The sequence below is a fragment of the Pelophylax lessonae genome (genome assembly GCF_965119305.1).
Source record: "Pelophylax lessonae genome assembly, chromosome: 12".
Classification (NCBI taxonomy): Eukaryota; Metazoa; Chordata; class Amphibia; order Anura; family Ranidae; genus Pelophylax; species Pelophylax lessonae.
In genome coordinates, this window is record NC_138779.1 from 225693320 (window position 1) to 225709654 (window position 16335).

Consider the following 16335-nt stretch of genomic DNA (forward strand, 5'->3'; position numbering starts at 1 on the left):
AGGGGATTGTGTGACACAGACACAGATCGCAGCTATGCTGAATCCTGTGATCTGTCACTGTCTGTCACATAGGAGATCCGCCCACTTTGTTTACACAAGTGGGTGGATTTCCTCACTCGATCCCCGACGATCGGGGAAAAGCAGCGGTCGCCTCCCCTGGCCCGACTCCTGCTATGTCTGAATACAGTGGGAGCGCGCCGCCGAGAGAGGGCGTGATCCAGCGACGTAGGTCTACATCACTGGACGATAAGGAGCCACTTTGCCGCAGTACCAGCTCAGTGAGCGGTCAGCAAGTGGTTACAAACTATTCAGAGAAAGGGAATACAATAAGACACGTGGCCACTCACTAAGGAGAAACGGTTTAACCTTAACCACCTGCCGACCGCTGCAAGTATATATACTGCGGCGGTCAGCCCCGTGCAGGCAAAGGGACGTATGGGTACGTCACTCGCCTGCGAGCCAATAGGGGGCGAGCGCGCTCCGCCGGAGGCGCGCTCCCGCCCCCGCTCGTTCACTGTGATCCCCGAGCATGTGACTCACGATCGTCCGGTACAGAGGGAGAAAGGCAGGCGGCTGATGTAAACAAAGCCGCCTGTCATTCTCCCTGGTGTAAGTGCAGAGATCATACGATCCTTCTATGTAGGATCGTATATCTCTGTAGTTACACAAACAGCCACATCCCATAACAGTTACAATCATAACAGTGCATATGTATAGCACTGATTACTGCAGTAATGTCACTGGTACCCCCAAAAGTGTCAAAAATGTCAGTCAAGGGTCCGATCTGTCCGCCGCAATGTCGCAGTCCCGCAAAAAAAAAAAAAATTGCAGATCGCCGCCATTACTAGTTAAAAAAAAAAAAAAAAAACAACAATAAAAATGACAAAAATCTTTCCCTTAGTTAGTAAACGCAATAACTTTTGCGCAAACCAATCAAAATACGCTTATTGGGATTTTTTTTACCAAAAATATGTAGCAGAAAACAAATTGGCCTAAAATGTTAAAAAATTTTGATTTTTACATTTTTTTGGGGGGAGTTTCATGTGAAAAATATTGTTGTTTTTTTCTCAGAATTGTCGCTCTTTTTTTGTTTATAGCGCAAAAAGTAAAAATTGCAGAGGAGATCAAATACCACCAAAAGAAAGCTCTGTTTGTGGGAAAAAAAGGACATCAATTTCATTTGGGTACAGCGTCGCACGACCGCGCAATTGTCCGTTAAATTCGCGCAGTGCCGAATCGCAAAATAGGGCCTGGTCAGAAAGGGGGTAAAATCTTACGGGGCTTAAGTGGTTAAAATACGTAAAGGGTTCTTCACTGTCAGAGCAGTAAGGATGTGGAATTTTCTTCCACAAGCAGTGGTATCAGCGGGGAGCATTGATAGTTTCAAAAAACTATTAGATGGGCACCTTAAAGACCACAACATACAGGGGTATACAATGTACAACATACAGGGGGTATACAATGTACAACATACAGGGGTATACAATGTACAACATACAGGGGGTATACAATGTACAACATACAGGGGGTATACAATGTACAACATACAGGGGTATACAATGTACAACATACAGGGGTATACAATGTACAACATACAGGGGTATACAATGTACAACATACAGGGGGTATACAATGTACAACATACAGGGGGTATGCAATGTACAACATACAGGGGGTATGCAATGTACAACATACAGGGGGTATACAATGTACAACATACAGGGGTATACAATGTACAACATACAGGGGTATACAATGTACAACATACAGGGGTATACAATGTACAACATACAGGGGGTATACAATGTACAACATACAGGGGGTATACAATGTACAACATACAGGGGTATACAATGTACAACATACAGGGGTATACAATGTACAACATACAGTGGGTATACAATGTACAACATACAGGGGTATACAATGTACAACATACAGGGGTAAACAATGTACAACATACAGGGGTATACAATGTACAACATACAGGGGTATACAATGTACAACATACAGGGGGTATACAATGTACAACATACAGGGGGTATACAATGTACAACATACAGGGGGTATACAATGTACAACATACAGGGGTATACAATGTACAACATACAGGGGTATACAATGTACAACATACAGGGGGTATACAATGTACAACATACAGGGGGTATGCAATGTACAACATACAGGGGGTATGCAATGTACAACATACAGGGGGTATACAATGTACAACATACAGGGGTATACAATGTACAACATACAGGGGTATACAATGTACAACATACAGGGGTATACAATGTACAACATACAGGGGGTATACAATGTACAACATACAGGGGGTATACAATGTACAACATACAGGGGTATACAATGTACAACATACAGTGGGTATACAATGTACAACATACAGTGGGTATACAATGTACAACATACAGGGGTATACAATGTACAACATACAGGGGTATACAATGTACAACATACAGGGGTATACAATGTACAACATACAGGGGTATACAATGTACAACATACAGTGGGTATACAATGTACAACATACAGGGGTATACAATGTACAACATACAGGGGTATACAATGTACAACATACAGGGGTATACAATGTACAACATACAGTGGGTATACAATGTACAACATACAGGGGTATACAATGTACAACATACAGGGGTATACAATGTACAACATACAGGGGTATACAATGTACAACATACAGTGGGTATACAATGTACAACATACAGGGGTATACAATGTACAACATACAGGGGTATACAATGTACAACATACAGGGGGGTATACAATGTACAACATACAGGGGGGTATACAATGTACAACATACAGGGGTATACAATGTACAACATACAGGGGTATACAATGTACAACATACAGGGGTATACAATGTACAACATACAGGGGTATACAATGTACAACATACAGTGGGTATACAATGTACAACATACAGGGGTATACAATGTACAACATACAGGGGTATACAATGTACAACATACAGGGGTATACAATGTACAACATACAGGGGGGTATACAATGTACAACATACAGGGGTATACAATGTACAACATACAGGGGTATACAATGTACAACATACAGGGGTATACAATGTACAACATACAGGGGGTATACAATGTACAACATACAGGGGTATACAATGTACAACATACAGGGGTATACAATGTACAACATACAGGGGTATACAATGTACAACATACAGGGGTATACAATGTACGGTTAACAGCAAACACACATCATAGGTTGAACTGGATGGACTGATGTCTTTTTTCAACCTCACAAACTATGTAACTATATAACGCAACACCTCCCGCCACATAAACCCTGCAACGCGTCACACCCCGCAATGCCTCCCGACACACACACCTTCCGCCACAAACCCCGCAACGTGTCACACCCCACAACACATCACAGCCCGCAACACCTCCCACCACATAAACCCTGCAACGCGTCACACCCCGTAACACGTCAAACCCCACAACACCTCCCGCCACAAACCGCGCAACGAGTCACACCCCACAACACCTCCCGCCACACACCCCACAACGCCTCCTGCTACTACACACACCCCGCAACACCTCCCGCCACATAAACCCCGCAACACCTCCCGCCACATAAACCCCGCAATGCATCACACCCGCAACACCTCCTGCCACATAAACCCCGCAACGCCTCCCGCCACACACACCCCACGACACCTCCCACCTTATAAACCCTGCAACGCGTCACACCCCGCAACACTTCCCGCCACACACGCCCCGCAACACCTCCCGCCACACACACCCCAAAACGCATCACACCCTACAACCCTTCTACCCCCCTCACTCTGCACACCCTACACCCCTTCTACCCCCCGCACTCTGCACACCCTACACCCCTTCTACCCCCCTCACACCCTACACCCCTTCTACCCCCCTCACTCTGCACACCCTACACCCCTTCTATCCCCTTCACTCTGCACACCCTACACCCCTCCTCACCCCCGCACTCTGCACACCCCTTCTACCCCCACACTCTGAACACCCTACACCCTTTCTACCCCCCGCACTCTGCACACCCTACACCCCTTCTACCCCCCCGCACTCTGCACTCCCTACACCCCTTCTACCCCCTCACTCTGCACACCCTAAACCCTTTCTACCCCCCTCACTCTGCACACCCTACACCCATTCTATCCCCCTCACTCTGCACACCCTAAACCCCTTTTACCCCCTTACTCTGCACACTCCAAACCCCTTCTATCCCCCTCACTCTGCACACCCTACACCCATTCTATCCCCCTCACTCTGCACACCCTACACCCCTTCTACCCCGCAACACCTCCCGCCACACACACCCCAAAACGCATCACACCCTACACCCCTTCTACCCCCCTCACTCTGCACACCCTACACCCCTTCTACCCCCCGCACACCCTACACCCCCCCTTCTACCCTCCGCACTCTGCACACCCTACACCCATTCTATCCCCCTCACTCTGCACACCCTAAACCCCTTTTACCCCCTTACTCTGCACACTCCAAACCCCTTCTATCCCCCTCACTCTGCACACCCTACACCCATTCTATCCCCCTCACTCTGCACACCCTACACCCCTTCTACCCGCCGCACACCCTACACCCCCCCTTCTACCCTCCACACTCTGCACACCCTACACCCCTTGTACCCCCTCACTCTGCACACCCTAAACCCCTTCTACCCCCCTCACTCTGCACACCCTAAACCCCTTCTACCCCCCTCACACCCTACACCCCTCCTCCCCCCCGCACTCTGCACACTCTACACCCTTGATACCCCCCGCACTCTGCACACCCTACACCCCTTCTACCCCCCCCCCCCCCGCACTCTGCACGCCCTAAACCCCTTCTATCCCCCTCACTCTGCACACCCTAAACCCCTTCTACCCCCCTCACTCTGCACACCCTACACCCCTTCTACCCCCTCACTCTGCCCTGCCTGGCGTGTACCTCTCCTGGACCTCGGTGTAGGTTGGGAATTGTTGCTCAGCATTGACAGAGAATGTGAGACCTGTGACCTCCCTCTGACCAGACAAAGTGCCGAGAGGAAGGGGGCGGAGATCACCAGAGCAGCCCACCAGCTGCCAATCAGCATTGTCCATTCATCAGGGGGCCCCGTATGTGACTGAGCCGGGGACAAAAGTCCCAACTACCATGTGACCAGCCTCATGGTATCATGTGACCATCCCCCAAATGTGTCCTTCACCTACTGCTTACAGACATCCCATACTCTACACTGACCCCACTATACTTCCTCATACATGACCCCCGAAGACACCCCATATTCTACACTGACCCCGCTATACATACATGACCCCCGGAGACACCCCATACTCTACACTGACCCCACTATACTTCCTCATACATGACCCCCGAAGACACCCCATATTCTACACTGACCCCGCTATACATACATGACCCCCTAGACATCCCATATTCTACACTGACCCCGCTATACATACATGACCCCCGGAGACACCCCATACTCTACACTGACCCCGCTATACATACATGACCCCCCCGGAGACATCCCATACTCTACACTGACCCCGCTATACATACATGACCCCCCGAGACATCCCATACTCTACACTGACCCCACTATACTTCCTCATACATGACCCCGGAAGACACCCCATATTCTACACTGACCCCGCTATACATACATGCCCCCCGGAGACACCCCATACTCTACACTGACCCCGCTATACATACATGACCCCCCCGGAGACATCCCATACTCTACACTGACCCCGCTATACATACATGACCCCCCGAGACATCCCATACTCTACACTGACCCCGCTATACATCCTCATACATGACCCCCGGAGACACCCCATACTCTACACTGACCCCACTATACTTCCTCCTACATGACCCCCGGAGAAACCCCATATTCTACACTGACCCCGCTATACATACATGATCCCCGTAGACACCCCATACTCTACACTGACCCCGCTATACTTCCTCATACATGACCCCTGGAGACACCCCATACTCTACACTGACCCCACTATACTTCCTCATACATGTACCCCGGAGACACTCCATATTCTACACTGACCCCGCTATACTTCTTCATACATGACCCCCGGAGACACCCCATACTCTACACTGACCCCGCTATACTTCCTCATACATGACCCCCGGAGACACCCCATATCTACACTGACCCCGCTATACTTCCTCATACCTGGACTGTCTGGCGATGATTGGTTGTCTGGCGATTGTCGGTCACGTTGGAGTTTGATGTCTCGTTCTCCATATTGGCTCCGGAGGGGGAGGGGCAATACCTGCTAAGACACAAACAGTATACACTTACAGATACCGAGAATTACACCCGCACACAGGAGATACCGAGAATTACACCCGCACACAGGAGATACCGAGAATTACACCCGCACACAGGACAGATACCGAGAATTACACCCGCACACAGGACAGATACCGAGAATTACACCCGCACACAGGACAGATACCGAGAATTACACCCGCACACAGGACAGATACCGAGAATTACACCCGCACACAGGAGATACCGAGAATTACACCCGCACACAGGACAGATACCGAGAATTACACCCGCACACAGGACAGATACCGAGAATTACACCCGCACACAGGAGATACCGAGAATTACACCCGCACACAGGAGATACCGAGAATTACACCCGCACACAGGACAGATACCGAGAATTACACCCGCACACAGGACAGATACAGAGAATTACACCCGCACACAGGACAGATACCGAGAATTACACCGCACACAGGACAGATACCAAGAATTACACCCGCACACAGGACAGATACCAAGAATTACACCCGCACACAGGACAGATACTGAGAATTTCACCCGTATACACTGACAGATACCGAGAATTACACCCGCACACAGGACAGATACCGAGAATTACACCCGCACACAGGACAGATACCGAGAATTTCACCCGTATACACTGACAGATACCGAGAATTACACCCGCACACAGGACAGATACCGAGAATTACACCCGCTCACAGGACAGATACTGAGAATTACACCCGCACACAGGACAGATACCGAGAATTACACCCGCACACAGGACAGAAACAGAAAATTACACCCGCACACAGGACAGATACCAAGAATTACACCCGCACACAGGACAGATACCGAGAATTACACCCGCACACAGGACAGATACTGAGAATTTCACCCGTATACACTGACAGATACCGAGAATTACACCCGCACACAGGACAGATACCGAGAATTACACCCGCACACAGGACAGATACCGAGAATTACACCCGCACACAGGACAGATACTGAGAATTTCACCCGTATACACTGACAGATACCGAGAATTACACCCGCACACAGGACAGATACCGAGAATTACACCCGCACACAGGACAGATACCGAGAATTACACCCGCACACAGGACAGATACCGAGAATTACACCCGCACACAGGAGATACCGAGAATTACACCCGCACACAGGACAGATACCGAGAATTACACCCGCACACAGGACAGATACCGAGAATTACACCCGCATACAGGACAGATACCGAGAATTACACCCGCATACAGGACAGATACCGAGAATTACACCCGCACACAGGAGATACCGAGAATTACACCCGCACACAGGAGATACCGAGAATTACACCCGCACACAGGACAGATACCGAGAATTACACCCGCACACAGGAGATACCGAGAATTACACCCGCACACAGGACAGATACAGAGAATTACACCCGCACACAGGACAGATACTGAGAATTACACCCGCACACAGGACAGATACCGAGAATTTCACCCGTATACACTGACAGATACCGAGAATTACACCCGCACACAGGACAGATACCGAGAATTACACCCGCTCACAGGACAGATACTGAGAATTACACCCGCACACAGGACAGATACCGAGAATTACACCCGCACACAGGACAGAAACAGAAAATTACACCCGCACACAGGACAGATACCAAGAATTACACCCGCACACAGGACAGATACCGAGAATTACACCCGCACACAGGACAGATACTGAGAATTTCACCCGTATACACTGACAGATACCGAGAATTACACCCGCACACAGGACAGATACCGAGAATTACACCCGCACACAGGACAGATACCGAGAATTACACCCGCACACAGGACAGATACTGAGAATTTCACCCGTATACACTGACAGATACCGAGAATTACACCCGCACACAGGACAGATACCGAGAATTACACCCGCACACAGGACAGATACCGAGAATTACACCCGCACACAGGACAGATACCGAGAATTACACCCGCACACAGGAGATACCGAGAATTACACCCGCACACAGGACAGATACCGAGAATTACACCCGCACACAGGACAGATACCGAGAATTACACCCGCATACAGGACAGATACCGAGAATTACACCCGCATACAGGACAGATACCGAGAATTACACCCGCACACAGGAGATACCGAGAATTACACCCGCACACAGGAGATACCGAGAATTACACCCGCACACAGGACAGATACCGAGAATTACACCCGCACACAGGAGATACCGAGAATTACACCCGCACACAGGACAGATACAGAGAATTACACCCGCACACAGGACAGATACCGAGAATTACACCGCACACAGGACAGATACCAAGAATTACACCCGCACACAGGACAGATACCAAGAATTACACCCACATACAGGAGAGATACCGAGAATTACACCCGCACACAGGACAGATACCGAGAATTACACCCGCACACAGGACAGATACCGAGAATTACACCCGCACACAGGACAGATACCAAGAATTACACCCGCACACAGGACAGATACTGAGAATTTCACCCGTATACACTGACAGATACCGAGAATTACACCCGCACACAGGACAGATACCGAGAATTACACCCACACACAGGACAGATACCGAGAATTTCACCCGTATACACTGACAGATACCGAGAATTACACCCGCACACAGGACAGATACCGAGAATTACACCCGCTCACAGGACAGATACTGAGAATTACACCCGCACACAGGACAGATACCGAGAATTACACCCGCACACAGGACAGAAACAGAAAATTACACCCGCACACAGGACAGATACCGAGAATTACACCCGCACACAGGACAGATACCAAGAATTACACCCGCACACAGGACAGATACCGAGAATTACACCCACACACAGGACAGATACCGAGAATTACACCCGCACACAGGACAGATACTGAGAATTTCACCCGTATACACTGACAGATACCGAGAATTACACCCGCACACAGGACAGATACCGAGAATTACACCCGCACACAGGACAGATACCGAGAATTACACCCGCACACAGGACAGATACCGAGAATTACACCCGTATACACTGACAGATAACGAGAATTACACCCGCACACAGGACAGATACCGAGAATTACACCCGCTCACAGGACAGATACAGAGAATTTCACCCGCACACAGGACAGATACCGAGAATTACACCCGCACACAGGACAGATACCGAGAATTACACCCGCACACAGGACAGATACCGAGAATTACACCCGCTCACAGGACAGATACAGAGAATTTCACCCGCACACAGGACAGATACCGAGAATTACACCCGCACACAGGACAGATACCGAGAATTACACCCGCTCACAGGACAGATACTGAGAATTACACCCGTATACACTGACAGATAACGAGAATTACACCCGCACACAGGACAGATACCGAGAATTACACCCGCACACAGGACAGATACCGAGAATTACACCCGTATACACTGACAGATAACGAGAATTACACCCGCACACAGGACAGATACCGAGAATTACACCCGCTCACAGGACAGATACAGAGAATTTCACCCGCACACAGGACAGATACCGAGAATTACACCCGCACACAGGACAGATACCGAGAATTACACCCGCTCACAGGACAGATACTGAGAATTACACCCGCACACAGGACAGATACCGAGAATTACACCCGTATACACTGACAGATAACGAGAATTACACCCGCACACAGGACAGATACAGAGAATTTCACCCGCACACAGGACAGATACCGAGAATTACACCCGCACACAGGACAGATACCGAGAATTACACCCGCACACAGGACAGATACCGAGAATTACACCCGCTCACAGGACAGATACAGAGAATTTCACCCGCACACAGGACAGATACCGAGAATTACACCCGCACACAGGACAGATACCGAGAATTACACCCGCTCACAGGACAGATACCGAGAATTACACCCGTATACACTGACAGATAACGAGAATTACACCCGCACACAGGACAGATACCGAGAATTACACCCGCACACAGGACAGATACCGAGAATTACACCCGTATACACTGACAGATAACGAGAATTACACCCGCACACAGGACAGATACCGAGAATTACACCCGCTCACAGGACAGATACAGAGAATTTCACCCGCACACAGGACAGATACCGAGAATTACACCCGCACACAGGACAGATACCGAGAATTACACCCGCTCACAGGACAGATACTGAGAATTACACCCGCACACAGGACAGATACCGAGAATTACACCCGTATACACTGACAGATAACGAGAATTACACCCGCACACAGGACAGATACCGAGAATTACACCCGCTCACAGGACAGATACAGAGAATTTCACCCGCACACAGGACAGATACCGAGAATTACACCCGCACACAGGACAGATACCGAGAATTACACCCGCTCACAGGACAGATACTGAGAATTACACCCGCACACAGGACAGATACCGAGAATTACACCCGTATACACTGACAGATAACGAGAATTACACCCGCACACAGGACTGTACCCAACCCCCCCACAGAGAACCAACTGTACCTTGCCCCCCCCCCCCCCCGCCCAGAGAACCATCTGTACCCCAACACCCCCACAGAGTGCCAACTTTACCCCAACCCCGCTAGAGAACCAACTGTACCCCGACCCCCCCACACAGTGCCAACTGTGACCCCTTCACAGAGTAGCATCTTTGCCCCAACCCCTCTACAGGGCACCAACTGTACCCCCCCCACAGAGAACCAACTGTACTCTGACCCCCCCACAGAGTAGCAACTTTACCCAGACCCCCCTACAGGGCACCAACTGTACCCCCCCCACATAGTAACAACTGTACCCCCCCCACAGAGAACCAACTGTACTCTGACCCCCCCCACAGAGAACCAACTGTACCCCGACCCCCCACAGAGTACCAAATGGTACATCATAGGTCATTACGGGACATCTTCTAGCATGATTACACATTAATAAGGAGGGAGGCAGTGTGGTCATCGAGGTGTCAGTGCAGTCAGTGGGGTGTCAGTGCAGTCAGTGGGGTGTCAGTGCGGTCAGTGGGGTGTCAGTGCGGTCAGTGGGGTGTCAGTGCGGTCAGCGGGGTGTCAGTGCGGTCAGCGGGGTGTCAGTGCGGTCAGCGGAGTGTCAGTGCGGTCAGCGGGGTGTCAGTGCGGTCAGCGGGGTGTCAGTGCGGTCAGCGGGGTGTCAGTGCGGTCAGCGGGGTGTCAGTGCAGTCAGCGGGGTGTCAGTGCAGTCAGTGGGGTGTCAGTGCGGTCAGCGAGGTGTCAGTGCGGTCAGCGGGGTGTCAGTGCAGTCAGCGGGGTGTCAGTGCGGTCAGTGGGGTGTCAGTGCGGTCAGCGGGGTGTCAGTGCGGTCAGTGGGGTGTCAGTGCAGTCAGTGGGGTGTCAGTGCAGTCAGTGGGGTGTCAGTGCAGTCAGTGGGGTGTCAGTGCAGTCAGCGGGGTGTCAGTGCGGTCAGCGGGGTGTCAGTGCGGTCAGCGGAGTGTCAGTGCGGTCAGCGGGGTGTCAGTGCGGTCAGCGGGGTGTCAGTGCGGTCAGCGGGGTGTCAGTGCAGTCAGCGGGGTGTCAGTGCAGTCAGCGGGGTGTCAGTGCAGTCAGTGGGGTGTCAGTGCGGTCAGCGAGGTGTCAGTGCGGTCAGCGGGGTGTCAGTGCAGTCAGCGGGGTGTCAGTGCGGTCAGTGGGGTGTCAGTGCGGTCAGCGGGGTGTCAGTGCGGTCAGTGGGGTGTCAGTGCAGTCAGTGGGGTGTCAGTGCAGTCAGCGGGGTGTCAGTGCGGTCAGTGGGGTGTCAGTGCGGTCAGTGGGGTGTCAGTGCGGTCAGTGGGGTGTCAGTGCGGTCAGTGGGGTGTCAGTGCAGTCAGTGGGGTGTCAGTGCAGTCAGTGGGGTGTCAGTGCAGTCAGTGGGGTGTCAGTGCAGTCAGTGCGGTCAGTGGGGTGTCAGTGCGGTCAGTGGGGTGTCAGTGCGGTCTCTCCTCTCTGGCCTCCATAGGTCAGTACAGGACATCTTCTAGAATCAGACAGTAATAGGGAGGAGGGGGAGGGGTGTGAGCACAGGATAAATGGCGGGTCTTACCAGTCAGAGGATCCCCAGGCATCCCACCTCCAGCAGCCTTTTGTTCGGCTCCCCTGCCTCCGCCGACATGCCTCCTGCAATCACATATATACACTGCAAGGAAAAGATCAGCCTCACTTCCACATGATTATGATGTTGCTTGGCAACAGCCAATGAGGGTGCGCTCTGTATATCAGAGACTGCCTGTGATGTATAGAGCCGGCCTGTCACTACTTTCATCCTCCATCATGTAACTGCAGAGAGATAGACCAGGCGGAGCGCAGTACTGACCCCCCCCCCCCCCCCATCCATAAATATTTCCTGTACTGGAGGACGGGGCCAATCAAATCCCAGATATTACATCTACAGTCCTGGAATCTGATTGGCCCCTATGGGTAACACAACCATCAGTCCTTCTCCTTTACAGATCAGTAGGGATCAGTATGTCAGCGCCATCGCTGTTCCCCACTGTCACAGAGAACGATCGGCCTCCTCTGGGCTGACCCACCGAGAGAAACCCAACATTTCTGGAAGGATGACGGACTCAGCACTGTGAGATGACCAGAAAACCGGTCCTGACAATGGTCCTCTTCTCCAAACACTGATCCTTCTCCAAACACTGATCCTTCTCCAAACACTGATCCTTCTCCAAACACTGGTCCTCGCGACAGTCCTCTTCTCCAAACACTGGTCCTCGCGACGGTCCCCTTCTCCAAACACTGGTCCTGGCAATGGTCCCCTTCTCCAAACACTGGTCCTCGCGACGGTCCACTTCTCCAAACACTGATCCTCGCAACGGTCCTCTTCTCCAAACACTGATCCTGGCAATGGCCCCCTTCTCCAAACACTGATCCTGGCGATGGTCCCCTTCTCCAAACACTGGTCCTCGCAACGGTCCTCTTCTCCAAACACTGATCCTGGCAATGGTCCCCTTCTCCAAACACTGGTCCTCGCGACGGTCCCCTTCTCCAAACACTGATCCTGGCAATGGTCCTCTTCTCCAAACACTGGTCCTCGCAACGGTCCTCTTCTCCAAACACTGATCCTGGCAATGGTCCCCTTCTCCAAACACTGGTCCTCGCAACGGTCCTCTTCTCCAAACACTGATCCTGGCAACGGTCCTCTTCTCCAAACACTGGTCCTCGCAACGGTCCTCTTCTCCAAACACTGATCCTGGCAACGGTCCCCTTCTCCAAACACTGGTCCTCGCAACGGTCCTCTTCTCCAAACACTGATCCTGGCAATGGTCCCCTTCTCCAAACACTGATCCTGGCAACGGTCCTCTTCTCCAAACACCAGTCCTGGCGACGGTCCTCTTCTCCAAACACCAGTCCTGGCGACGGTCCTCTTCTCCAAACATTGATCCTGGCAATGGTTCTCTCTTCTAAAAACTGGTCCTGGCGATGGTCCATTCCTCCAAACGCTGGTCCTGGTCAGAGCCCAGACACCGACCCCTCCACATACAGAGCCCAGACACCGATCTCCTCTACATACAGAGCCCAGACACCGATCTCCTCTACATACAGAGCCCAGACACCGACCTCCTCTACATACAGAGCCCAGACACCGACCTCCTCTACATACAGAGCCCAGACACCGACCTCCTCTACATACAGAGCCCAGACACCGACCTCCTCCACATACAGAGCCCAGACACTGACCTCCTCTACATACAGAGCCCAGACACCGACCTCCTCCACATACAGAGTCCAGACACCGATCTCCTCTACATACAGAGTCCAGACACCGATCTCCTCTACATACAGAGTCCAGACACCGACCTCCTCTACATACAGAGCCCAGACACCGACCTCCTCTACATACAGAGCCCAGACACCGACCTCCTCTACATACAGAGCCCAGACACCGACCTCCTCTACATACAGAGCCCAGACACCGATCTCCTCTACATACAGAGTCCAGACACCGATCTCCTCTACATACAGAGTCCAGACACCGACCTCCTCCACATACAGAGCCCAGACACCGACCTCCTCCACATACAGAGCCCAGACACCGATCTCCTCTACATACAGAGCCCAGACACCGATCTCCTCTACATACAGAGTCCAGACACCGACCTCCTCCACATACAGAGCCCAGACACAGACCTCCTCCACATACAGAGCCCAGACACAGACCTCCTCTACATACAGAGCCCAGACACCGACCTCCTCTACATACAGAGCCCAGACACCGATCTCCTCTACATACAGAGCCCAGACACCGACCTCCTCCACATACAGAGCCCAGACACCGACCTCCTCTACATACAGAGCCCAGACACCGACCTCCTCTACATACAGAGCCCAGACACCGATCTCCTCTACATACAGAGCCCAGACACCGATCTCCTCTACATACAGAGCCCAGACACCGATCTCCTCTACATACAGAGCCCAGACACCGATCTCCTCTACATACAGAGCCCAGACACCGACCTCCTCTACATACAGAGCCCAGACACCGACCTCCTCTACATACAGAGCCCAGACACCGACCTCCTCTACATACAGAGCCCAGACACCGACCTCCTCTACATACAGAGCCCAGACACCGACCTCCTCTACATACAGAGCCCAGACACCGACCTCCTCTACATACAGAGCCCAGACACCGACCTCCTCTACATACAGAGCCCAGACACCGACCTCCTCTACATACAGAGCCCAGACACCGACCTCCTCTACATACAGAGCCCAGACACCGATCTCCTCTACATACAGAGCCCAGACACCGACCTCCTCTACATACAGAGCCCAGACACCGACCTCCTCTACATACAGAGCCCAGACACCGACCTCCTCTACATACAGAGCCCAGACACCGACCTCCTCTACATACAGAGCCCAGACACCGACCTCCTCTACATACAGAGCCCAGACACCGATCTCCTCTACATACAGAGCCCAGACACCGACCTCCTCTACATACAGAGTCCAGACACCGACCTCCTCTACATACAGAGCCCAGACACCGATCTCCTCTACATACAAAGCCCAGACACCGATCTCCTCTACATACAGAGCCCAGACACCGACCTCCTCTACATACAGAGCCCAGACACCGACCTCCTCTACATACAGAGCCCAGACACCGATCTCCTCTACATACAGAGCCCAGACACCGATCTCCTCTACATACAGAGCCCAGACACCGACCTCCTCTACATACAGAGCCCAGACACCGACCTCCTCTACATACAGAGCCCAGACACTGACCTCCTCTACATACAGAGCCCAGACACCGACCTCCTAGCCCTGACAGTGGAAGGGACCAATCAAAAGGCCAGGATTTTGGGTCTTACCAACGGCCCTGAGAAGGCAGCCATGTGGCGTGGCATTATTTTTTCTGGGTCTGTGTAGATAGTGAAGACCACTGATATATGGATTTTTAAATCAAAGTGGGCCCAGCAAGCCCTAAACTGACATAGCACACTGCCCTCACAAAGACTGTACGGAGCACGGAGCACACTGCCCTCACAAAGACTGTACGGAGCACACTGCCCTCACAAAGACTGTACGGAGCACGGAGCACACTTCCCTCACAAAGACTGTACGGAGCACGGAGCACACTTCCCTCACAAAGACTGTACGGAGCACGGAGCACACTTCCCTCACAAAGACTGTACGGAGCACACTGCCCTCACAAAGACTGTACGGAGCACGGAGCACACTGCCCTCACAAAGACTGTACGGAGCACGGATCACACTTCCCTCACAAAGACTGTACGGAGCACGGAGCACACTTCCCTCACAAAGACTGTACGGAGCACACTGCCCTCACAAAGACTGTACGGAGCACGGATCACACTTCCCTCACAAAGAATGTACGGAGCACACTGCCCTCACAAAGACT

General features: G+C 51.6%; 1 protein-coding gene across 1 annotated transcript in view; it reads right to left on the reverse strand.

Annotated features, from left to right (window-relative positions):
- Positions 1-12735, reverse strand: part of PHC2 (polyhomeotic homolog 2) — a 72097-nt gene extending 59362 nt beyond the window's left edge. The window contains exons 1-2 of the mRNA XM_082274223.1: positions 12499-12735; positions 6250-6349 (exon numbers count right to left, since the gene is read on the reverse strand). Coding sequence (XP_082130349.1) covers positions 6250-6321 — 72 coding nt within the window. The 5' untranslated portion in view covers positions 6322-6349; positions 12499-12735. The remainder of the gene's footprint in view (positions 1-6249; positions 6350-12498) is intronic.
- Between the last annotated feature and the right edge of the window lie 3600 nt (positions 12736-16335).